Here is a 26514-nt window from a genome sequence, read left to right on the forward strand (position 1 = left end):
GTTACCACCTACCCCCCCGGGATCTGCCCAACTTCCCGCCAACAGTTATCTCCGCATATTTCATCATCCCTCTGCCACGTCCCTACTTCCTTGCCACTCCTAACTCACCACATGGCCTCCTCGCTCTAGTTTCGTTATAATCTACCCGTTACACTATGCCCGTTACCCCCAAACGTATACCACCTGGCAACCGATCCGTTTCATAACGGACCAGAAATAATGGAAAGCTCCCAATCATTTATAAAAATCCCCAAATCGATCACTGTCGCTCCTTTCTGCTCCCCGTCCCTTTCAGACAAACAGGTACAGGTTTTCAAACTACCACCTCATCTGCTCGATTGCTTGGTCACCCTTACAGATCCCAGTCAGCTAGTTTCAACCATATCGGTCACAACGATCAATTTTCTGCATCAGACTTTCGAATTTTCCCGGGTAAAAGACCAAAAACCTTCATCTCTGTTCCTAACATTCTGAGCAATGGCACCTAAGGGAAAGTCAAAACAAACCAACGAGAATCCAATGATCCCTCCTGTAATTGACTTGGACCATATACCCTTGGCAGATCAACATTACAAAATTGCAGAGACCAATTGTGAGTTTGACTTGTTCGAACTACACAATTGGCTCAAACAGACCTTTCTGGACTAGAGTGATGAAATCAATCTCTAGAATCCCTCTTGCCACAATTCATGTTTCCCCAGACTCATCCTTTTCCAGACTTTGTCATGTGGTGTCAATCCAGATATATTCCTAGCCAAAGAGCCATTGTGGCCCAGAATGGTGACATTCTGCTGACCATAACCCCAGAATCCATTAACCAAATGCTGCAAATCCCCTAGGGTGACTCTTTGAGCCCTTTTTCTATAGATTCCCTCATGGAACTCTACCAAAAGTTGACCTTCCCTCAGAGAGCTAGGATATTTGAGATCTTTCTACCAGAAGATGTTCAACTCCCAAAGAAAAAATTAAACAAATTGTGTCATTAGTGTCTTGTCTACTAGGATACCACTCAGATCAATGGGTAGATGAGCCTATTTTAGGTTTTCTGTCCATCTTTTCCACAAAAGAAAAACCTTCTGTAATATTTAATTTTAGTCAATTCCTTGCAAATAACATCCATGACCAATTCCTCAAGATCACAACAAAAGGAATGTTTAAACATTCATCAGTGTTAGTATACATGTTTTTGTTTCATCAGGCAGACAGGTTTCCAATGACCTTGCAGAAATTGGATGATCAAGGTAATGCACAATCAATTATACAATGGACCTCTTTAGTGAGAAAGAATTCAAGTGATTTCACCTTCAGTGACTTCATTGATCAATTTATCTATACAGTGGTGTGTCTTCTAAACAACAATGTGGAACCTAGGATAGGTTATGAGATTCAAAGGACTTTACACCTCAGTGATCAAGCCAAAACAAGAGACTGGTACTTGTACCAGAACTACATCGAGATCAAAGTGTATGGTTGTGAGCTGCCACCATACAGATTGCCAAAATATGTTCCTATGAGAATTTTCTCATTGGAGTATATCAGGCAAATGATTAATATGGATGATTTACATTTTGTCTCAGCCAAGAAGAAGGCCCAATTCAAGATCAAAACACAGGTGGGGCCATTCATATGCAATAGCAGGGCAATAGGCACTGAGGTAGATACACTTCTCAAGCAGATGAACTTTCAGTTAAGTTTCACTTGGTCCTATGACCCCTTCGGCATAATTTCTAGTCTAAGAGTGGAGTAGAAGACCACTTCTTATTCTCATACTCCCAGGCCCGAAATTGAGAAGTTTATGAACAAAGATAAATGGGAAGAGAACACATTGCAAGAAGCTGAGGAACAAATTTTATATACAACCACCTCACAGACATCAGTCCCCCAGGAGAAACGTGATAAAAGGCCTAGAGAAGAAGAGTCTTCTCCTTTGACAAAAATTGAAGCCAAGTAGTTCTTAATTTATAGAAAGAAACCTAAAAAGAATCCACCACCAGTTTTTATGCAATATGACGAAGGCAGACTACCATAGTCATGACAGGTAAATATGTGCCAACAACACCAGAAGACATTTTTGCAGGTATAAGACGAGGACATTTTTATAGGCTCTCCATCTTCCTCTGCTTCAAAAGATCCTCCAAATGTGGCTCAGACAACAGACTTGGCTCAAGGCCAAACAGAGCCTAATATTTTTGCTAAGTACAAAGCAATCAAGCAGAAGAATGAAATGTTAAAAGCCAATACTTACACTCAATTCTGGAAGCAAACTACTACTTCCCAACAAATGCTTTTGTTAGCCTTTGATACTGAACAAGGGAGAATGTAGATGACTTTCTTGCAAGCACAAATTCCTTTTCCTAAATCAATAGCAGACTACAATAAGACAATCTTCTCTTTTGATACAAATTAGATCCATCCGATTGATTAGATGGACATGCACAAATAGACTGGGGAGATGTTATACTCCACTCTGACTAACACTGCCATGACAACTTCAAAACTGCAAGCCTCCATCAGCAACATACAGTCGCAACTAAAGCTGGAGAAAATCTCATCCTTGGCAAAAGATACTAGGATTAAGTCATTAGAGGACTTAGTCATAAAGTTAGGTTATGACCCCAGTGATGTAAAGGCAGTGGAGGAGATAGTAAAGAAGAAAAATGCTGATATAGCAGCTCTGAGGAAGCAACTCAAGTTGCCATCTACAAAGGATCCTCAAACCAAGGAAATGGGAGAATTGGAAAAACAAAAGGAAGACATGTTCAAGATAATAATTGAACAGAATGTCCAAATCAGAGAAATGGAGGTGGAACTAGAAAAATTACTCAAAGAGAAGGAGCAATCCTCACAGTTGGCTATAGTCCCACTTACAGCAGTACCAATTGTAGTTGCAGGAGCAACAGAGGCTTCAACATCAACAACAACACCAACATCGAATACATATTCTGCCACCGAATTGGTTAAAGCCATGCAGGAGATGATTATTCAGGGAAAGGAGATTGAGAAATTGAAAGAACAATTGAAAAATCTATAGGAACCGAACTTGAAGAATGATAAATCCTATATAGTAGAGTTACAAAAATATCACTAGCTTGCTCAGAATAGAGTTTTTAGAGAGTGAGTCAGTGATGGCTCAAATTGTAGCACAGGTTAAAGAAAACATATGGACATATATCAATGCAGCTATAACTGAGATTTGGCCATCAATCCAAATCATCTTCAAGCAGGAGGAGTTGATGCAAAGGTCGAAAACATTGATAAAACAAGTAAGGCAAGTATTGGGAGATAAGCCAACTGAAGCAGCAACATTGATCAAAATCTTAAATTCTAAGACTAGAGGAGCTAAAGGTTGAAGATAGGACCGAAACCATCTTAGAAATCAAGAAGGTTTTGTAGAAGAGAAACCTGATGGTTCAATTAGAGAACAAATGCCAAACTCTGGAAACTGCTGTCCAGAGATTTCATACCAAGTTTAATCTACTGAATCAGAGAGGTCTGCCAGGTTTAGTGGCCATGAATGACAGGTTAATCAACTTCAGTGACTACAATCAAAAGCTTTACACTATTTCCAAAGATAAATCCAAGTTTGCAGGGGTAAAAGGAAGTATGACAGGCAAAGCTTTCTTGGAGGCTTTAGATTTTGATCTCATCATCAAACATGAGATTAAACATATTTTCATCAATAGACCCACCTTTGAGAAATATACCGAAGTTGATGAAACATATAGAAAGCTAATAAAACTTTCTATCCCCAGTGAAGATCGATGGGATCACTTGTGTGAATTACTTGAGTGAAACATTTTCTATCTTAGACAGTAAGACAACACTTTTTTGGGACTAGTCATCAACAACCTTCCTCGACAATAGTGCCAACAGCTCTAGTAGTTCTGAATTCCTAAATTTTTGTACTATTTATGTAATCTGTTTTAGATATTTTAGGATTCTGTCTTGATCTTTTGACATCAAGATATTTTGTAATTATTTTCCTATAAGTACTTCATAATTCGAAGTAATAGAGGTTGATGTTTATGTAAAAGAAATGACCATTGATGTAAAGCTGTTCCACCGAGTTCCAGTGGACACATTTTAGTAATACAAAAGCTTTTTCAGGATTCCTGTGTCAGATTTTTGGTGAAGTGATCTTCTCTTTGTTATTGTGTTTTCTTTGTTTTTCATATGTGTTTCTTTTCTCTATTGTCTCAAAGAAAATTAAGCTCAAGATTTGTTTTAATAACACCCTGTTCTGGCTTAAAACAATATAAATGTTTTCTACTGAAGTTAAGCAATAGAATTCTTAATTTCTCTCTGCTTAATGAATACTTAATCATTTCTCTTTTTTCCATCTCATTAAACATATAAGATCCAATAAATCTGCCTACCTTGCTCTGTTAGACTTGTCTGTAAATGCTGAAATAAATCCATTTGAAGTATATTAACTCCATTACCCAATGGTGTATTGTTACATTCTTAACCAAACAACCAAACCAAATCTAAAACCAAAACCCTTGAGCTTCCACAACTAGCCTAATATCTCAATATAAACAAATCTAAATTTGAAAGAGAGATCCTTCTTTGAGGTTGGCAGGGCTAGGTCCCAGCTTCCAAAGTGGTTTTGTAGTTACCTTTGTATTTCTTTCACAATGTTAGGAAATATAGAGTGCTAACACACTCCATTTAGACTTTCTCTTAGCTTAGGTCAAGGGGGTAGTCCCTAAAGATGATGACAAGGGGAAAACTTGTTGGAACAACAAGTCCTAGGAGACTCAGGGCAAGATCACTACCTCTCTAAGCAACTTAAATTAGAATTAGTTAGCAAGTGTGTTAATTAAATGAGCAAAGTATGTCTTAACAAGATGAAGCAATTAAATATATTGAGGCAATAGCAAATTAACAGATATAGACCAGTGCCTAATGAACAATGCTCAAAATATATTATATCACTTGCACAAATATGCAAAGTTTCAAGTTGTTAAATAAGCAGTGCTGCAAGAAAATATGTTAGCACAAGAAAATGGCACAATATTAAAGCATGAGCTGATAAATATAACTTGTAGGAATGAAAGAAACTTGCACTTCAAAGTAAATGCTCAAGTAAAATATGACAATGTATAAGAGCAATATTATAACTTTGCAAGTGAAATAAATATGCTCACAATTTAACAATATGACCAAGATAGATGCAAGTTAGGTGAATGATGCAAATTCTAGTGTAATGCTAACACAAGGCTTCAATGAGGCTTAATTACTATGCTTCAAAGAAATGAAATACTAATCCACTTATGATTAAAAGAACTTTAAGTACAAAGTGAGTTTAATTTATGACAATGAAGCAAATAGAGGTCACTCAATGAAACAAAGTGTTAGATAAATAACACAAGTGCCTTAAATGATTAAATGATATCACTTATAATGCATGAATTATTGAGCACAATTAATCATTTCAAAAGATGGCATTTGAGATTGCTAATTAGAAGACTTAAGTTATACCACTTTACATATGATAAAAAGACATGAACTACTGAAATGTAAAATAGACCAAGTGATAATAGAGATCAAATAAGTAGCAATTGCACGTTGGATCAAACTATGACAAGAGATAGGGATACCAAGGGCGGAACCCTTTGGAAAATGATTTTATTAAAATTACAAAAGAACTCCTTTAGACAAATGAAGGGGTATTAAAACTTTGAGAGGGATTAATAAATGAAATTTTAAATATGCCCTTTTCAGGATAGCAACGAGGGATAAAATTAAAATTTTTTACCAAAGAAATTTAATTTTTATATGAAAAATTCCCTATTAAACCAAATCAAATTTCCTTAAAAATAGCAATGTTCCACCAAGGTTCCGGGACGAGGGGGCGAGGGAGCGAGGGGGCGCGGGAGCGGCCTATGCAAAAGCTCCCTACCATTTTTTAGGAAACGTGGGGGAGCGTCAGGGTCTTAAAAATTTATAAATATAAAATATAATTTATTAATTGAGTCCACTATGACAATTTGGTTTGAATTGAAAAGCTGCAAAGCATGATCATTGATATGAATATCATTTGACATTATCCAAATTTATAATATCATATAAAATAATAAATTTAAAATTCTAATTTAGCTTGGTCAAATTCTAATTTATATTTTGGTCAGACAGAGGGAGAGCTTCAGCTTGATAAGGTAGCCACTGAATTCTGTGAAAAGGTAAATGAACAGATCAGGAATACTGCATTGGCAGTAGAAGGGGCAACTACAATGGGTTGTCCAGCTGTATTGGATCCAACAGCTAGAAAGTTTGTTATATTATATATAATATAGAGAGTACACCATATGCTGAAAGAAGAGTTTTAGTTCCAGGAGAGATGAGAAGATCACATGAAAGAGTTTTTGACAGTTTACTATCAAATGACATTGACTGCAGGATGACCATCTGCAAACCAACTTGGGTGACCAACGATGGCATGGATAATTTGTCTACCTTATTAGAGCAATGCCATGCAGTTCAAACTTCAAACGAGCAGTGTATTTCAGGGGTGAAAATAATTTTCAGACCTGAGAATTCAAGCTGAGCAACTGTGGTCTGTGTAAATTTTGTAACTGTATAAATTCATATATAACAACAGTTCCTGAGATTTCTTGCTGCCCATAGTATTTTGTCATGCTTGCAGTAAACGCATGTTAGTCTATAGTCCACCCAATTATTTCCCACATGACATAGGTGCTGCTTCCATAGTTTGTATGTCAAATGTCATGCAAATTAAAAACACAAACTGAATGTCTCATATTCTTTGCCTGTCACTCCAGTTATCTCCCCACTGTAATCTAGCCATCACTTGAGAAAAAAAGGAGAAGTTTTAAAAGGGAAAATTCATGTACGTGCTATATGGTCCAACAAATTTCCATGATACTGACCCTCTAAAATAACGCTTGTTGAAACCAAAAGACAGCACAAGACGTTATCCCCATATAGAACATGAGTAGCTTTGTACCACTTTAGGTCTATTAAATCATAAACTATAAGCAAGGCCATTTTTTTGGGAGCGTGGGGAAACGTCCCCTCAGGGAAGGGAAACGTTTCCCTGGCACGTCCCCCTGAGTTTCCTCCATTTTGGGAGCGTGGGGAAACGTCCCCTACTCGTCCCCAAGTCCCCGGAGCGCGGGGGAGCGAGGAAACTAGACCTCTAAGGGGGGGGGGGGCGAGTCCCCGTGGAACATTGAAAAATAGTGTCACATCCCCTAACAATTAAAATGAGGAAAAATTTATAATTGTTTATAAACTTTATAATATATGATTTTTTCCCCAAAAAGGAAATCGACCTTACCAAAGAAAAATCAGCTTTAAAAAGTTTGACGTTCAAGCTCCAAGTTAAAAGAAAACCTTACAGCCTCAAAAATTTAATTATTGGCTTCCAAGTGATTTCCACTCAGCCATTTCAGAGGCTTTTGCTCACGTCTCTGAAGAGAAAGGGATCAGAAATGAAGACGACCTCAAGAAAGGGGAATTGATCCTGCTCAAAGGAAAAGGGGACGACTGCAAATTTAGGTCGATTAGCAAGAGACCCTTTAGAAGAATTTAATTTTTGTTTTTGGTCCAAGGAAAAATATGATGAAGAGATCAACTGCTTAGGGCCTGCAACCAAGGAGAGAAAGCACCCTTGGAAAATCGGTTGTCATTGCAAAGACATCAAGGGAATTCCGTACAGGGTCAGAAATATGAAGACAACTTTCTAGAAAATCGATCCATTGTGGGATTTCGCTCAGGATTGAAGAAATTTTGTCAATGGCCTCGTAATTCTTTTTGATTTTTTTGCTCAAAAGACTTAGATTTTTCTTCTAGAAAACCTCCTAGAATTTAATTGATTTTTGCAACCAGAGGAAAATCAAATCTCTCAACCTTTGCTTGGGATAAGATTTTGCTTCATAAATGTTTTCGACCTTCACTAGAAAATTAGCAAATAAGAACAAGCCTTAAAAAATGCTTGCGGCTTTCAGTTAAACAAAATCCTCTCAGTCTGCACAAACAGATTAGTAAAATTTAAATAAAATTGGCTAGAAACTTCATGGATGCTGCCTTAAAAAAATCAATGTATAAAACTGTTTGGAAAATAAAGATTTATTTAAGATCGAAATTCCCTTTAAAAATAACATTGAATGTGAGGAGAAAAATTCCTTAATCCCTCATGGCTTTGACACAAATGCAAATGATATTTTCTAGATGGTTTTTTTTTTTTTGCAAATTTTATTTATTTATTCATTTATGATTTAGGGAGCCTAGAAAATTCGTTTTGAAGCTCCAAATCTTATATACAAAATGGAAAGTATATATAAGGTTTAAAGAAAATATTTACAAATAAAGGAATTATTTACAAATTTCTAGTGATGGATCAAAGGATTATGAGTCCAACTCCAATCCTTGATCCTTAACTAAAAGCTCTTTTATTAGAAAATCTATCAATTGAAGCACCATATATAAAATATTTTAAGATATAAATGAGTTTAAATGAGGCACTGGCCAAGAAACCCTGCAAGAAAGTCTTCGTTAGATAAGTCTTGGGATCCAATCAGGAAGGCTCTTCAAATCTTATGAAGACAACTGAGGACTTCGCCTCACACCCAAGTTTTCGAATATAAAAAAATCTTTGCACACTCAAGATCAAGTTGTTAGATCAATAGAGACATAAAATAACAATATAATCTTCAAGAATTAGAGATACCTGCTAACTCAATTAAATTAAAATGCTATCTTAGATCCAATACTCAATGCAAGATATCTGTGCAATAGGCTATTCCACAAAGACTAATGATCAACTTCTAAAATATTATTCAATAGAGCATTAGGAGCAGTATTACCATAAGACATAGGAGAGAAACACCACCATCAATGAAAAATCCAAAGACTTTTGCATTATTATTATTGCAGAAAAATTACAAGAGAGCTTTGAGAGTTAGTACACAATCCAAAGATTGGATGCCTTGAGAAGCAAATGGCTTCTAATTTATAGATAAATCCTCCAAGTGGAAAATAATGGTTAGTTGGTTTGGTCCCCATCAAAATAATCTCGATCGTTGATAGATGTTTGATCATCTTTTAATCTCCATCGTCGAAAATCTTTATTTTTGAGGAATTTTCGAATTTCTCATTTAATCCATTTTTTATTAGCTCTGTTGGAAATACTGAGAGGGGGGGTGAATTAGTATTTCTTTTTCCGACTTTTGTTTTGCCAGTTAAAACAATTATATTCAGAACACAAGATGAACAACAAGAATAAATGCTTTTATTAATATAATCTTTGCAGTAAAATAGATACAGTATATAAGTGGTTGCAATCAGTTGCCAAGCACCAACTTGGACTTTTGTGAGGCTCCATCCTCCAGAGCTCCAACTCTATTTCGCTAAGGCACCAATCTTGGACTTAGGAGCACCAACTCCCAAGGAATTCAATCCTTCTAGTTCCTGAGACACTAGTTCCAAGGACACCTATCTTTCTTACTTCTGAGGCACCAAGCCCAAGGACTCCAATCCTTCTTACTTCTGAGGCATCAACCCCAAGGGTCCCAACCCAATCTTGTCAAGGCATATTTGATAGTAATGTTCTGCTCTCAGAACTCTTCTTTACTGAGTTCTGTTTGTTTATAGCTTCACTGTAGTCTCCATGCTACACCATCAATGACAACTAGTCTTCTTATGAAGGAGTCTTTACAACTCTTCATACTGCTCACACAGAGTCTCCAATAGCCTTCATGACCTCTGATAATGTCTCCACACAGCTTTAATGAGTCCACTGTCAGCTGTATTAGACTCTGCATAAGAACTAGCTTTCTGTTCAAGCATATGTTCTTATTGTCACAGTGAATGCTTCAGCATGAGTGTTTCTCTGCTGGCTACATCTACCCTTCGACTGTCTCCTGTCCTGTTGGTCCTTCGGCCCTTTTTTTGTTCTGCTGGACCCGCTGCTACTGCCTCTGTTTCCTTAACTGTTTCAACAACACAACAACTACATCGCCTTTTTTCCACTTGTTCTCTGTTTTTGTTGTTGTATATACTCTTGATTCCTCCGACTATCGGTTTTCTCTTTTCCGTTGGCTCTTTGGCTTCCTTCTCAGTCGCTGTGGTTTCTTCTATCTCGCTTGATCCTTCGGCTCCCCTTCTTGGGCGCTGTAGTTTCCTCTGCCTGTTCAGATTAGCCACTGCTTCACAGACACGTTAATACAGAAGAGCCGGGTGTATTACAGAGGAAATGATGCTTATTAACAGTTATCAGAGAGAGCCCCTTTTTTCCTTTTAATATCGTTCATACATAGGACTTTATCGTTTAACAGACATGCCACGTTTAAATCGCATTCGCGATCGCCATGATTCAGCCCACTGAACTATCGTTCAGGCCTCATTAACTATCAGGTGCGTTTTATATGCATCTTTGGCCTTAAAACCCCGCGCAATACAAAAAATTGAATACACAGAGTTATATGAAAAAACACGACCGAACCGCTTAAGGGCAGACTTCAAATTTAATTCACCTGAGTCTATAACCGCATCGGATCCGATGTGCAATCGCAATCGGCAGTCGCGCTCATGACATCGCTGATGGCCGATGGCCGATTCTCCACTGGACGTGATATTATATTAAGCAGTAGTTGATAACTCCATCGGATCCGTGGCAAGGCCTTACACACTTGCGATATGGCAGATGCGATATCGTATTAAGCCCAACTATAATGTTGCATCGGGTCCGGTCTTGCAATTGCAATCGGCGCTTTGCGGAGGACAGCCCTTTGGGCATTATTGCGATGGGCGGATGCGATATTGCATTAAACCATAGCACAATGTTGCAGCGGGTCCGCATGTATATGTCGCTGTTGGGGGTTTGGGGTGATGGCACATAACCGAACCGCCGATTTCACTGTCGTCGATATATATATATATATGCCCGCTCCAATAGTGTATATTGATATAACTGTGTTTTCCGCCTCCGATAGTGCAAATTGCCTTTATGCATAAGTTTTCGATATATATGTGATTTTCGCCTCCGATAGTGTATTCTGCTGTATATGTACACTTTGCCTCCGATAGTGTATATTGCGCACATATATATAAGCTCTGCCTTTCCGCTCTGATAGTGTATTTGCATATATGTATAGGTTTTTGTCGCCGATAGTGTATATAGCCTATATATATATGTTTTTGCCTCCTTTAACTCTTCAGCCTCCTATAGTGTAAATGCATATTTATATGATATATGCTGCTCCGCCTGTATTTGCATGCATATATGGCCTCTGATAGCTCTCTGATAGCTCTGTTTGCTCTTTGCTTCTCCGATATGCTCCCCGATAGCTCTGTTTTGCTCCTCCTGTATGTTCTTCTTTGGCATATATATATGGCTTCTCCTGTAGCTCCGATAGCTCTGTTTTGCCTCCTCTGGCATGTTGACTCCTCTTTTGATGACTTCTTGCCATTGGTTCTTCTTGGGCATGTATTACATGCAATGCTCCTTCGATGTGGCTTCTCTTGCTCCAATGTGGCTCCTCTAGCTTGGCAATGTCTTTCAAAGAGACCTCCTCTGTTTGCTATGATATTCTGCAATATGCTTTGATATGCCTCCTTTGTTAATTCTCCATTAACAGACTTTTGCTTATGGCTCGGCTATCCTGATGGCCTTGCTCCCGTCTCTTCATGGATCTGCTCTGCTTCCCCTTCGCTTCATATCATCATCTAGTATCTAGAATATTGCCATATTGACATCAATGACAGCCTAGGTCAACAAGCTCAAAATAATTAATTTTGAGCTACTTTCCTCAAAAAATTGACTTTGACCTAACCACCAAGGCCCAAGGGTCCAATATTTCTTTAGGACCCACGAATTTTTCCACTTGGAGAATTTAATTTCTCTAGGATTTTAATTTTGACTCTAATTAATTAAATTTTTGCCTTAGGATTTTAATTATTTTTGCCAGAAAATTTAATTAAATGACACTTGAGGGGATTAATAAATTTTTCACTCTCTAATGTTTTAGCCATGGTGTCTAAATATGAGGGACCATGCACCAAAATATTTTTTACATCAAGATACTACATTATCAACCCTCAAAGGGGGAACACCCATCATTATAGATCCTCAATATATTACCCAATTTTGTGACTTAGTATGATCTAGTAGACGAAGTGATTTGTAATAAAATAATTTAGTCAATTAACTTAAATTATTCCCAAATCACTTTTACAAAAGACTCGACTAGAACACTAGGACTCACCTAAGACCTTGACGATAAATTCCAACCTAGCTTTGGGGTGAGGTTGGAGGGAAAAACTCTACCGATCATCTGTGTTTAGAAACACATATGTATCAATGAGACAAAAAACCTCCTAGGATAAAAATCATTGCCAATATAATAGGCTTACCTAGGTTTTTAAATACATAAATTATACCACTGTATAATTTATGTATTAACCACTGTACCCATAAATTATACCCATATCAGGTGGTTCATGGGGCTCTGAAAAGTGGATGGGGCATTACAAAGGCCAAATGACATGACCAAGAATTCATAATGGCCTTCATGAGTTCGGAAAGCAGTCTTTGGAATGTCTACTTCTTTCATGCGAATTTGGTGATAGCCCGAGCAAAGGTCGAGCTTAGTAAAGAATTGAGCCCCATTTAGTTCATCCACCAAATCATTGACAACCGGGATGGGAAATTTATCTTTGACTGTCAGCTTGTTGAGGGCCCCGAAGTCTGGACACATACGCCATTCCCCATCTTTCTTGAGCACCATGACCACAGGCGATGAATAAGGACTAATGCTAGGACAAATGATGCCTGCTTCCAAGAGTTCCTTGATGATTTTTTCAATTTCAATCTTTTGGGCCAACAAATATCTATATGGGCGCACATTTGGTGGTTGGGCCCCTGGGACCAAAGTAATGCTATATGATCGTGTTCCCCTCTCGAGGGTGGAAGCTCATGAGGCTTGTTAAAGACCGGCAGATGGTTGTTTAAGATCTATTGCATTTCAGGATGAATATGAAGAGAAGTGGGTTAGAAGGCCTGGATGGCATTAAATTGGGCTATAACTCCATGGTGGCCCTTTTTAATAATTTTTCCATCCTAAGCGAGTTGATGATAGAGGGAGCACCTGCTTGGAGTCCTCGAAGGGTATGTGTGTGGTTGTTCTGCTTAAAGCTCATATATAACTCCTAGAAATCCATTGTGATTGGGCTGAGTGTGCGGAGCCATTCAACACCCAAGACAATGTCACACCCTCCCATGTGTGTGGCAAACATGTGGGTCTTTAGTTGATAATCCCCCATTTGAAGTTTGACATTTTCATAGCGGCCTTCACATTTCATTGCCCCCCCATCAGCAATTTGGCCCTGGAAATTAGAGACTGCTCTGACAAAACAATGCACTGCTTTAGCGACTCTTTGATGGATAAATTTATGTGTACTGCCACTATCAATCAAGACTACGACAGGGCGATGCTTAATAAAACCTCTAATTTTGAGAGTTTGGGGAGAAGAAATCCTTGCCAAAGCATGAAGCAAGATAACTGGTTCATCAGGTGTAGCTGGGAGCGCATTGTCCAGCTGGTTGTCCTCATCTTCCTCCTCTAGTTCCTCAAATGGTGGCGCTTCCTCCGATGAACTGTGATCAGTAGCATCAATATGAAAGAATTTGGGTTCCTTGCATTTTATGCCCCGGGGAGTATTTCTCATCACAGTAGTAACACAATCCTTGCTTTCTTCTTTCCACCATTTCCGCTAGTGACACCTTTTGAACCTTAAGTGTTTGGGTAGTGCTTGGAGCCTGGGTGGGGCGACCCTTGGCTAAGAAATTTGGACGATTCGACTGAGCCGCTAACGCGCGTTCTACTTCACGAGCTATCTTGCAAGCATCGAGCCATGAGATTGGGTGTTGTAGTCGGACGTGGGCTTGTATGGCTTCTTTGAGACCGCTGACAAAACATTCCAAGTAGAAATCATCTCGTAGACCTCCTGTGCGGAAGGCTAAGGCTTCAAAGGCTGTAATATATTCTTGCACTGTTCTTGTCTGTCGGAGCTTAGTAAGACGACCCAAAAAATTAGATTCATGGTCGAAGCAATCCGTAAGGGCTTTTGTGAATACCTGCCAAGTCACGGGCCTTCCATAGCAACATTGATGCCATTGCCACCATTGCCATCTTTCGTTGTCCAAGTACATGCTACCCACACTTAGCTGAGTCGCATCATCTTAGATGTGATTCAATGTGAAATATTGCTCCATTTGTGCTAGCCATGTGGCCGAATGAGGGCCATCAAATTTATACATGTCCAGCTTGGGTGGTCGCCGCTGGGACTGTTGGTGGTTGCCAAAGAGGTAAAGAGAATGGCTAGACACGCCTTCAATGTTTTCATTGAAAGCATATGCTTCCGATTGTTCCTCTGACTTGCCCTTTGTGATTGTGTCAACGAAGGTCTTGATTGTCGTCAGTAATGCGTCCAACTTTTGTTCAATGGTGTTGATCTTTTGATTGGCCATAGCTTGAGCTCTGGTTTGTACCATGCACCGATCTGATGCACTTATCTTTACTGCAAAAAAAAATTTGGGACCACCCGAATTTTTTTATGCTAACAAGTGAATGGTTCCACCTTGCTCAGCTCGTCGACCTGATTCTTATGGGCTCCTATAAGCGTCCCGGGAGGGTCTCAGATTTTTTATTTATTTATTTTTATTACTCCGAAAGGAGTTTTACTCCTCGCTTAGGAATACTGCAGTAGCCGAATCCCAGAAAAGTCAATTCTGCCCAATGTCCTGCGAGAATCACGCCCAGGTATAGGGGCCCACACAAATAGTCTGATCTATCGGCTAACCCTCAACTGCAGAGTATGAGTAGGAATGTGGCAGTGATCGAACCCCTGCTGCTAGATCTGAATGGTGGATCTGATTGTGGCGACTGCTACAAAACCCAAACAGCTAGATCTGAATGGCGGATTTGATAGATCTGATTGGCGGATCTGATAGATTTGAATGGTGGATCTGAGAGATCTGAATGGCGGAACTGATTGTTGCGGCTACGACAGAACCCCACCTGCTAGATTTGATCTGGCAAAGATGATGTGTGATCTAGAGAGAGACAAGGGAACTATGGTCTCAAGGAGTGTCAAGTGCTACAGATCGCAATATACATAAGGGTCTGACAGTAGTACTCAGCCCAATCTTTCATGGCACTAACCAAGGAGGATCAACCGTACCCTTAGCCGTACAACCCGACTACCCTATCGTATGCACGAGTAATCTCCCCGAGTGTTGTTCTCGGTGTACTGTAGCAGCAAGACGGCCGACGATTTATCTATGGCGAGGTTTCAAGAGAGCCTAGGGGGCTTCCGATATACCCAGAGGGTACTTGGAAGACAGTCCATGCGCGGTTCTGTCTAATGCGTTACTACTCGAAGGGGTACCCATAGGGGTTACAAGGGAGTTCAACAAGCGTGACCACCTCTTGTATTTCCTGCGTGCATGCCTCCCCAAATCCACAGGTTTATGCACTCATCGACAGATCTCGTGGTTTAAAGACGCCAAAACACGTTTCTAGCCAATTTTTTTTTGTTGTTGCTAAAAATGAGATCCCATCGGCCTTGGAAAGTGCTCTGATACCACTTGTTATGCTCTTGACCTGTGAGAAGATACCAGAATACCAAATATGCGAAGAAATATACCCAGAACACAGAACAATAAGAAATAACAACAAGTATTTTATTATTCAGAAAGGAAAGCAATGTTCACTTGCCTCTTCGAGGGGGCAACCTCCAATAGAGCTGGGCTCAATTACAAAATAAGACACGATGCTCCTCGAGGGGAGTCTCTATCCTTTATATAGGATTCGTACATGCAATACCATGGGTCAATACCATGGTTCTTATTAATACCATCTATCTAATACCATGGCCCATTTGCAACTAACTGTGGTCCCTTCTTTAAATGCAGGTCAACCACTTACAATTATTAATATGGGCTTTATTGACTCTTTACTTAACTATAATTATGACTTGACCCTATTACATAAATAAGGGGGTTAGGGTTGGACCTTAACAATGACCTTATGAGTCTTGCGCTTCTGGGACTTCATAAGTCTTGGGATAGTTTCCAGGATGCAGTAAGTGGTAGAGAGAATATTCCCAATTGGGAAAGGCTATGGAGTGACTACGTTGAAGAAGAAATATGAAGAGGGACGAGAGCTGGGAGATCAGCTCCGACAGAGGACGAGGAGAACTTTGCCTTGGCAGGCAAAGGTAGCAAAGCCAAGGGCAAGAAGGGCCAAGGAGAGGTTGAGTCTAGTCAGAAGGGCGAGAAGAAGAAGAAGGATCTGAGCAAGATCAAGTGCTTCCATTGCCATGAGTTCGGACACTATGCCACTAAGTGTCCTAATCGGAAGGAGTCCAGTAAGGATCATGTGGCTGCATCAGCTGAGGTAGATGCATTTTCTTCTCAGTTCGAGAAATATTTCTCATTGATAGCTTGCATGGAAAGCTCAATAGATAACAATGTATGGTATATTGATTTAGGAGCATCCTTCCATATGACCGGGAACAAGGAGTATTTCAGCCATCTAAAGGAGAAGGACATGCAGTTTTAGATTGAGCTAGGATATGATGTCAAGCATGTAACTAAGGGAGTTGGTAATGCTAGTTTTGAAAGGGAGTTAGGTAGCTCTCTCCATCTCAGAGATGTCCTCTATGTTCCAGGGTTGAAGAAGAACCTTGTTTCAGTAGCTACCCTTGAGGACAAGGGTTATGATGTCATCTTCAACAAAGGTAAGGCTTACCTCAAGCACTTAGCTTCTGGATGTAAGAAGCAGATAGGTGTGAGGATGAAGAATCTGTACTTGCTACAGGTTGAGACAGGCGCAACCTTGAGCAGCAAGGCGGGAATTGCCCAAGGTAGAGACATGAGGGTTGAGGAGAGCAGAGATCTGAGGGAGTTCCTGGAGCGATAGTAGGTTAGAGCTACCAAGAAGGAGCCTCAACCAATATCATAGTTTGAGTATTGGCTAGTTGGCAAGTGGGCTGACCAGCAAGATGGTGAGGAGAAGAGACTAGAACGAGTGGAAGTAGCCACTCACTCAGTGACTCCCAGCATAAGGAGGAGGAGAGCGAAGTGGGCCAATCAGGAGGCCTAAGAGCGAGTTGAGACTCCTAGCTCTGTGTTTCGGCAATGTAAGCAACCATAGAGGTACACCGTGTATATGGCACTGATGACTAAGTTGAAAGACTCAAAGCCAAAGAGAAAATCGGTAGTAGGCTCAAATGGGGTGTACAAGGTGGATCATAGGAGCATGGTTGGAAAGAACATGTCTTCAAACCAGATTCTGTAGTAGGAAGCAAGGAAGTCTTCTAATTCAGAGGGAGCAACTACAACAATGGATAATGTGGTGGTGTTGGAGACAGATCCAAGTGGAGGATGTTCTTCCAGAAGTACCTTCCTTGCTAAGAGGGAGTGTTGACAATGTAGTAAATTAAGGTCTTTTGGCTTGTGCCTTAGCCAATGAAGACCTTGATTTGTCTTTCTCACAGTATGAGTGCAAGCTCATGAGTTAGACTTCAGTTAGGATGAGGAACACATTGATTGACATAGAGATACTACTGATGATTGGAAGTTGATATGATTTCTTGGAAAACGTGAAAGCAAAATTCTGTTACAAAGGAAGAAGATGTGAAGGATTGTGCAATCAGCTGAGAAGAAGTTTGTCTCCATAAGGTGTTTGATGAACTACTTGATGACATATTGGATTCAAAGCTACCTGGAGATTGTCAAAGAACTAGGAAGGTCGAAGCTAATTATGATGTGATGCAGATAGGAGCCAAGAAGCTACAACAGATCTCCATGGAAGAACAAGTGGCTGATACATTGATGAGTATTTTTGACAAGCTTAGGCTTGTGGTTATTTCTCCTTGTTGAGAGAGAATGCGGATCTCCTCCCTGGTTGAGAGGCAGTGAGGGTGGACATCGTATTCTCCATGTGTCATGAACTATGGCCAAGACTAACAACCGTACGCTTAGTGAAGGCATTGGTAAGGAGAATGGTGGATTGTATAAGCATCTGGGACTGATATTCTTTTAAGGGTTTGTATCCAAGATAAGAATAGTCTCGAGGACTGATATTCTTTGAGGATGAGTATCCAAGTTAAGAATTGTCTTGTGAGGGCATACATGGTGAACATCTGGATGGGGTATGTGCCTTGAGAGGCAGTGGTATCCAAATTTATGCCTCCCAACATTTTGTTCTGATCTAGTGGAGAAATAGAACTTGTTAATCAGGGCCTTGCTATTTTGGCAATGTTGGTTATGATGATGCTTATCAATCCGAATCCTTTCTTATAAAAGGTCTCAACTTGATAATATCATGATAAGTCATTATGAATGACTCCTTAGTTAAGAGGGAGTGTTGAAATTGTAACTAGGTCCAGTCTTCATAATTATTGTACTTGTATCAATGTAAAAACAAAAACAAAAAAATCATTATTATTATTTTTATTATAAAGCATGTTCTTCATGCTTTATTTTGGTCAAAAGAAAAGTCAAAAGGGCATGTTCTTCGTGACCGTACAAAACGAAGAAAATTTGAATTTTTTGTAAATATCTTTTATTCGTCCAAATTGCAAAGTTGGCCCTCCAGGATGAGAAGTTGGCCTGCCTAAGAGTTGTGTCTCTTCACACATAGAAACAACTATATATTGGCACCTACCCTCCATCATTTTGGAAACAATTCGGTGATCTTCTGTGGCAAAGTAATCTGGATCCTGAGGCATATATGTGAGCTACCTGTAGCATGGTTTCTCAAGCACAAAAAGGATGAACTTCTGTGATGTATCTTTCTCTGTAAATGCGAGCTTCTTGTGGCTATGACTTTGTGACAAATACGAGTTTCTTGTGGTTATGATTCTGTGACAAATACGAGCTTCTTGTGGCTATGAATCTGTGACAAGTGCAAGCTTCCTATGGCCGTGACTATGTGACAAGTGGGAGCTTCTTGTGACTATTACTTTGTGGACAATGTGAGCTTCTTGTGACTGTATATTTGTGAACCATTCGGGCTTCTTGTGGCAGTATTTCTGTAAGAATTTGAACTTTTTAACGACTTTTTTTTTTGATGATGCGAGTTAGTTCAAGGATTGGTTCTCTATGATATGCAAGCTACTTAAGGCATCTATCTTTTGTGACATATGGACAGCCTTCATGTTGAGTGTTGATGGAGGTTGACTTGGCAATTGGACCTGCTAGTGGTGACTTGGATTTCTCTTGTTGATGAAGAAGCTATAAGGAAAATATTGACAACTTTTCCCCTTGTGGGTTTTTGCCCTAGCTTGGAGCCTAATTTTTGTGTCTCTTGCCTATTTATGCATTGTACTTGTGTAATTACGTGATGATATAATGAATGAAGTTAAAACTGATTGGAAAAACACATATATAAATAATCACAAGTAACTACCATGATAAGAAATTCACTTTATATATGAATTTCACCAGTCCAGGGGGGTGGGGGCAACAACAACCTTTGAGCGCCCCCTGGCAGGGGTTTGGGGGCAGCACCCTTGAAAGGAAAATTTTGAGAAAAATAACCTTGTAAAATATTTTAATTTTGTAGTAAATATGGATAGTTTATTAGGTGGAAGATCTGACAGTAGAATATATGTTAAGTTAGGGTTTTTTGTCCTAGAAGGAAACCCTCTATTTGTATGAGGGAATTGTATTGTGTCTGGGTATTATTTAGTATCTATTCCTATCTTTTGCTAGCACTTGATTACAAGTTTTGACCCATACAGTCTTATTTTCATCACATGGCATAATCTTGTAGAGATGCTTTCTTACACAAGTATATGAACTAGTGTAGGTTGTTTTACAATGGGAGCATGTAAAATTTGTTGTTCTAACACTTTTCTTTCTCACCAGCTTTGTTGCATACTTTGTCATGGATTTTTTTTGCGAAGAAAAGCTAGGGAGTATTTTTTTTTTCTTTCGCGGGAGCGTGCTTCCAAAAATTGTTCCCAAACGAGAGTGATTCAAGAGCGTGTTCTCAGGGTCACTCCCTAAGTGATTGCAGCCGGAGTGCACTTCGGGAGTGAGAGATGTTAGATCTAGGACTGAACTTGTTGATTGATCTTGAACCCTTTCCTCTAATGCTAATTTTGTCTAGTTGCTCTTGCTAGTTGTTGTCTGAAGTGCTTCTATTTAAGTCTTCACTTTGCACTTAAAATGAGGAGAATCCATTTTGTTGGAGGGATCGAGACTGCCCAAGTTGCTTAACAAGAAATGAGAAGGTCAACACTAGATGGATGGGGGTCAATAGGAGTGTGGATAGGGGGAACCAATTTATGCACAAGGGAGGGGAAGGCAAGTGCCTATAGATACTGATATAAAGTGTCGGGGGAAAGGAGAAATGGATAGGCATCTGCTCACTTGAACTTAGAGGAACGATGATGGAGAGTGGAGGCCCCTTGTAGCCTCATGTGTGAAGGAGGAGATAAGATGGAGGGACTTCAACTATTCCCCCCTTTCCATTAATGTGATAGGATGGGTTACGATGGAGGAGGGTGTTTGATATTCCACTCCCCTTGCTTCACCGATGTATAGTTGCTCAAGTAGCCATGTCATGGCACACAAATATATCTCATTGTGGCCTTGTTGCCGCTGAAATTATACATTAAAGTGATGAAAGCTCCAAATGACATCTTATAATCTTAGTGAAACTTGGGTAGGTTACCACTGTCACCACGACAACCTATCTTGCCTCTTTAGGCTTGCCCTCCTTTAGCTTGGAGGGGGGATCCCCTAAACCTCACCAAAGCATCAATAATACGAAGCAAGGGGATGTCACAAGTATAACCCAAGTAAATGAATTGGGTTTCTAAAAGAAAAAAATAAAATAGTGGCGATGGAGGGATGTGAAGATCAATGGCGATGTTCAAGGGTGATGGAGTCAAGGGAATGTTAGGACGAGAGGATACCAACAAGAATGATCCTCCTTAGGTCAGTTTCTTGGGATAATGGATTGGGTAGGAGAAAGTAGTATCTAGAGAGATGGGTAGTTTCCCAGCGTTTTAGGGTAAACTGCAAAGTCACGTGCCCACTAGAGTGGATTCCTCAAAGGGATTGGCCTCAACCCAAGGATTGACTATGGAATTAAATAAACCAAGCATTTACTAAGGGAACCTCCTGAAGGGTTTGCCTAGCAAAGAAGCTCGATGATTACTTTATGCCAATAATGGACGAGATGAGGTCTAGTGCCCTGATCTCTCTTTTCACATGAACATTGTCCCTCAATGGATTGATCACAGTAAGCCTAAGTTACCAGATTCGACACTCCTTCGTCTAGGATCCACGTATCTGATCCGGATCCGGATCCGCCAAGATCTGTCCAAGAACCAACACGTGGCGTTTCTATGTTGGCTGGAAACAAATCTTTCAAACTGGAAATAGATCCCGCACATATGAAACGGATCCCGCATTCATTTTCTGGATTTCAAGTATCCATTGTGGTTTAAATTTTCTGGACGACGGATTTCAAGTTATATGCAATGCGGGTTAAATTTTTCGGACATTAGATTTCAAGTTAGATTTAGGTTTTCTTTTTGGCTTACCCTCATTGTCTTAATCTGACTGTCAACGACACAGAGAGAAGAATACGACAATCACAACAGGGAAGAACAAAGAAGAATACGACATGGAAGAAGTTAGAATAGAGAGAAGAATACGACTTGGCCGCATAAGATAGTATTGAGTAACAATTCACACTATACACATTTGGAAATTTTTAATTTGTTGAATTTTTAATTTTTATACTCACAGTGAAACCAATAGTCTTCACGCTTCTTAAGTTCTTCCTATCATGCTTCTATGAACCCAACGAGTTCCTTTCACATGTTGATTAACTTCCAGTTGTGAAAGGACACCAAAGGCCAAACTCATTGACTAATTTCATCCATACCATAAACTAACCACCGGTCCACTAGACCACTATGTCCATTGTCATCTTGATTTGATTTTTGAACTCTAAAACTGTTTTTTAAAATTTAAAAAATATTATTATATTTTAATTTTTTTGTACTTGGCGTATCCTTGCCGTATCCAGATCCTGGATTTTCAAAAAACTAGTGAATCCGGATCCGTATCCGAATCTTGGTAACTTAGCAATAAGTCCTGCGGTGATTTGAATCACCCACAAATTTATCCCTTTAAAATACTGTAGACAGAACCAAGAAAAGAAATCCTTTTAAGTCGAAACATGTACCACATAACAAACCTGAAATACCAATGGCACCAAGAAGATTTTCATTAAGCTCCTCGGGAGATGAATACTTCCATTATCCAACCATCTTTACAAATGATCAATGGGGCCCCACAATCAAAAGGATCATCCTTGAGAATAATTTATCCTTTCAATGCTTGTTTCCTTCGAATAATATGCCCCACAACCACTTTGAAGAAGGCCTATTTAGTGCAACAGCTACCTTATAATAAAAATAGTGTAATAGAAATGCTTGACCATGTTCACGAGTGGATTGAATGTGCCACATTTATTCAGGAAAAACCCCACATATGGTTCAATCTGGCAAACGACCAGCTTATCAAGCATCCACCACTTCCTGTAACCTGGGTGTGTACGGTTTACACCCAGCAACATAATCTCCTTTCAATGCTTATCTTCCTTCCCGGAAATCAGTCCTGCGAAGGATTTTGTCTGTAACCACAGAAACATCAAGTCTGCATTTCCAAAGACGATAGCGAGACCTCCATCCTCGAGTACAAATGACCTTAGAAGTGTCGGCACCTTCCAGAGTGCATAAACAAATATCGTGTTGTCCAGATTTGATATTGCAGTATTCTTACCAAACCTGGGATGTGGTTTTAAGGGCTTTGAAAAGCGGTTCCATCTCCTTCACGACCATCTTTAAATCATCGCTTCCATGTTGTCTGAATAGAGGACATAGCCCTTGCGTTTGTCCAGCCGCTTGGAAATAATAAACCACCATCTGTTTCCCTTTTGTATTTGTGCATTAAAATCCAAATAAAAGTGGAAAATTTTTGTGCATTAAAATTCAAACAAAAGTGGGAAATTTTACTAAGTATCCACGCTGGAAGGAGGGGTAACAGGTCCCATTGTGGCACCTTTCCTTCAATATGCCACGAGATAAGCTGGCCCTTTCGTTTGCCATGACATCTGGTTCATGATTGTTGGTTGGATGATCAGGCAGAAATCATCGATTTATTAATGTCATTACTGGTACTCTTAGGTATGATTTTCAAGCCTTGGTAGGTTGCTAAGAGTTTGACTTCATTGTTTGTAGCAGTTCAATGCCGCATGCAAACTGAGTGTCTATTTGTCTATAGGTGGTGTAATTTGTAGATAAGCACCCCAGCCCCTTCTGTCCCGGCATCCACCTGTCACCTGCCATCCTAGGGCCCAGATAGCATTATTTTTAATATTACAAGTTAAATATAATCAGAAATCTGTGTTAATAGATGTCAGAGTCCAGCAGTTCTCAAAAATGTGCAAAATGATCCAGAATCTTCTCGTGTTCTACTTTTGCTTTGGGTCTATTTTTCATTAGTCAATTCTGTCTTCTTTCAAATTTTATTTTTATTTTTGATAATTCTTTTGTTCTTCGACTTATTTTTATTTTTAACACAAACGTCTTAGTTTAATTGGATCACAATTGTTTGTGTTTTCTCAATATCTTTTTTTCATCAAAATGTAAGTTTTATACACGTGGGTTAACATGTTTGACATTAGAAAACATTGTTCTTTTTGCAGGAACGAGAACTTTGCACTCAGAATAGATTACTACCAGCTCAATATCTTAAAATGAAGGAAGTTTTAATGTTAGAGAGTCTGCAAGGCTCTTCTGTAAAAAGATCTGATGCATATCGTTTTTTTAAAGTTGATCAGGCCAAAGTGGATAAAGTGTATGATTTACTATCAAGAATGGGCTGGATTCAGGGTGAGGAATAAGCCACTCATTGATTCATTAATAATATATCTTTCTGTATGTCTTTCTATCTTTTCTGCATTTGTTTGTCTTGTCATTGTGATAGAGCTGTGTCATTATTGATAAGTTTGGAGGATTTTGCCTATTTATAAAAGTTTGGCTGACACTCTGAGCAGATCAGATTGAGTAAAATCCATTTACGTTCCTTTTGCCTTTGAGGTTAGTGTAGGATATTAAGGCTCTTGGGGAACAGATAACATGGTCCTCTAGGGATACCTTCCTGCAGTACACTGAGTATCCTCTGTTCTCTTTTGTCTTTTCTCAGCTGGGGAAGGGCACATCAGGAAATATTTGTTGTTTTTGTAAAATTACCCCAGTGATGAACAGAAAACTGGAAGGCATAGTCCATTATTTCTAAATTGCGAAGTCAAAGGGGTGTTGAAATCTTAAGAGGAGGTACTTCCAAGGAAAGGAAAATGTTGAGTGCCCCACATTACCATCTTGTTGCTCTGAAGCTCAGTGTAGGTGAGATATATCTAATAAATTACTAGATGTGAATCCATTGGGCTAGTTTTTTCCAATGAATCCACAACAGATTTTTCCGGCGATTTTAGTTTCTAAATTAGATAAGGTGCAATCCTCTTATCATGAAGTCTTGTGGATGTGAGTTTTATGCATGAGGGCTACTATGATCATTGGAAATTTATGTAGTCTCCTTATCCAACATCGTTGTTATTTTAACATTTGTATTTTTTGGTTTACTATACCCATGGGAGTCTATCATTTTGCATTGAGTTATAAAGAATGTGAAGTGTGGGCAATCAAAGAAGACCTCATGATTAAGATACGATCAAAATACAATCTTCTTCGCACAAAACAGATTATGCGAGGTAACTGTTTCTCCAGTGTATCTATAATTTCTCATTCTTGTTTGTGGTGTATGACAATGCACCTGAGGTGACACAAGTAAGATACAAAAAATGTAAGGGAGAGGGTAAGTCTTTTTTCGTGTATATTTGATCATTTATAGGTCAGTAGAATTCCGCTGATTCATGTCCTAAATCCTGAGTAAATATATTTCTCATTTCTGGAAACGTGCTCCGCCAATGATTGCAATATGTGAAAGATCTCTGTGATCAACATTTTGTCTGTGATGACGTGCAAAATCCATTTCCAGATTCAGGAACTTCACAAGTATTGATTTTCATGCCTATGACGCAAAGGATGTTAATGTTGTTCTGAATAATGTTCTTCAAATGCGTCCCGAGGCAAGTATTCTGTAGAAAATCCATTTTTTTCATGATTGTTAGGTTGGCCATCCAATTCTAGGGCATATTTTTTATTTCTTTTGAGGAGGTTATATTACATGCAATCTGTGGATTTTAATTCGGTGAGACCAGCGTATCCTTAATCGTTTTTCACTTTGGTTATAGTCTGGAATTCTGATATGAAGTGAATTGGAAGTGATGCCAAAGGAAGTTGGACATCATGACTAACACTCTTGGTCACTAGGCCTCCTGTGAACCATTAGAAATATAGCTAAAGATTGATGGCCATTTATCTCTAGAATTCACCTACTTCGTTGGTTATCGTATGGTAATTCCCGGTTAGTATCACAGGTGAGAGTCAAACATTTTATGGATGAGATACATTCCTATACAAGATTAGTGAAAGTTGAAACCTTCAATTAAATTTTAATATTTAGCAGAATCTAGTGTATATTATTAACTGGCAAAATGATGTTAATTAGCAACTTTACAGTGGTGGTTTATTATTATTATAAAGCTGATGTATTTTATGTTAATTTGTGGATTGACTAATATAAAGCTACCTTAGCATGGACTCAAATTTATAAGAATGTTAGTTGTTTATTCTAAAGAACTGAAACTTACGTCTTTGTTCTTCAGCTATTAGTTTACCCCTATCATTTGAAATATTACACATGCGGGGTTTGAGGTTTTTGTTAGTTTTAATTACCGAATAATTTTACCATCTGGGCTATTTTAGATTTGAGAAATATATTTTCATCTCACAAATTAGTGACTAGCATAATATTATATAGGCAAAATGTTCAGAGTTTAGGAAACTTTACCCTTGTTTTTACCAATTGGGTATTGGTTTCTCATTCCCATTGTAATTTATGGATAAACTGGTCTAAAATTCCATGAAGTTTTTGGAAAAATAATAATGGGTAGGATGCTAAGTCCCCTGACACACGAGGATTCGGGATTCGATGGATACGGGGATTCGAGTGTCGGATACAGACACGTTGACCCCTCGGCACAGGACACGTTCGGATATATATATATTAAAAATTAAATATTTCTTACACAAATTCTCATTCATGAGACAAATTCATCGATTCAAACATAGATCTTCATCTAGATGTAAGTTTTACAGAGTAACATAATGCATACAAAATTACAAATACAATTGTGACATAAATGATAAATTTTTAATACATATTCAATTCATCAATGATCCAATAGGAGAAAGACAAAATAGTAAGATAAAGATATTGTAGTTTTCTCATTAAGTCATCAAAATCAAAATGTGTCACTGTTTACATAGGTA

General features: G+C 38.9%; 1 protein-coding gene across 8 annotated transcripts in view; it reads left to right on the forward strand.

The window, feature by feature from the left end:
* Positions 1-24916, forward strand: part of ADA2B (ADA2 2B) — a 133161-nt gene extending 108245 nt beyond the window's left edge. For 2 of the 8 annotated variants that reach the window (XM_089452933.1, XM_089452934.1), the window contains 2 exons: positions 23766-23952; positions 24266-24916. In XM_089452933.1, the coding sequence (XP_089309059.1) occupies positions 23766-23952; positions 24266-24306 (228 nt within the window). In that variant the 3' untranslated portion in view covers positions 24307-24916. Of the gene's footprint in view, positions 1-23765; positions 24116-24265 lie in introns of those variants that run through there. The other 6 variants (XM_089452929.1, XM_089452930.1, XM_089452931.1 and 3 more) reach the window with 5 other exon arrangements.
* The last annotated feature ends 1598 nt before the right edge of the window (positions 24917-26514 follow it).

This window comes from Pinus tabuliformis, chromosome X, assembly GCF_031772625.1.
Source record: "Pinus tabuliformis cultivar Carrire ecotype Pingquan chromosome X, CPIR1, whole genome shotgun sequence".
NCBI classification, from domain to species: domain Eukaryota; kingdom Viridiplantae; phylum Streptophyta; class Pinopsida; order Pinales; family Pinaceae; genus Pinus; species Pinus tabuliformis.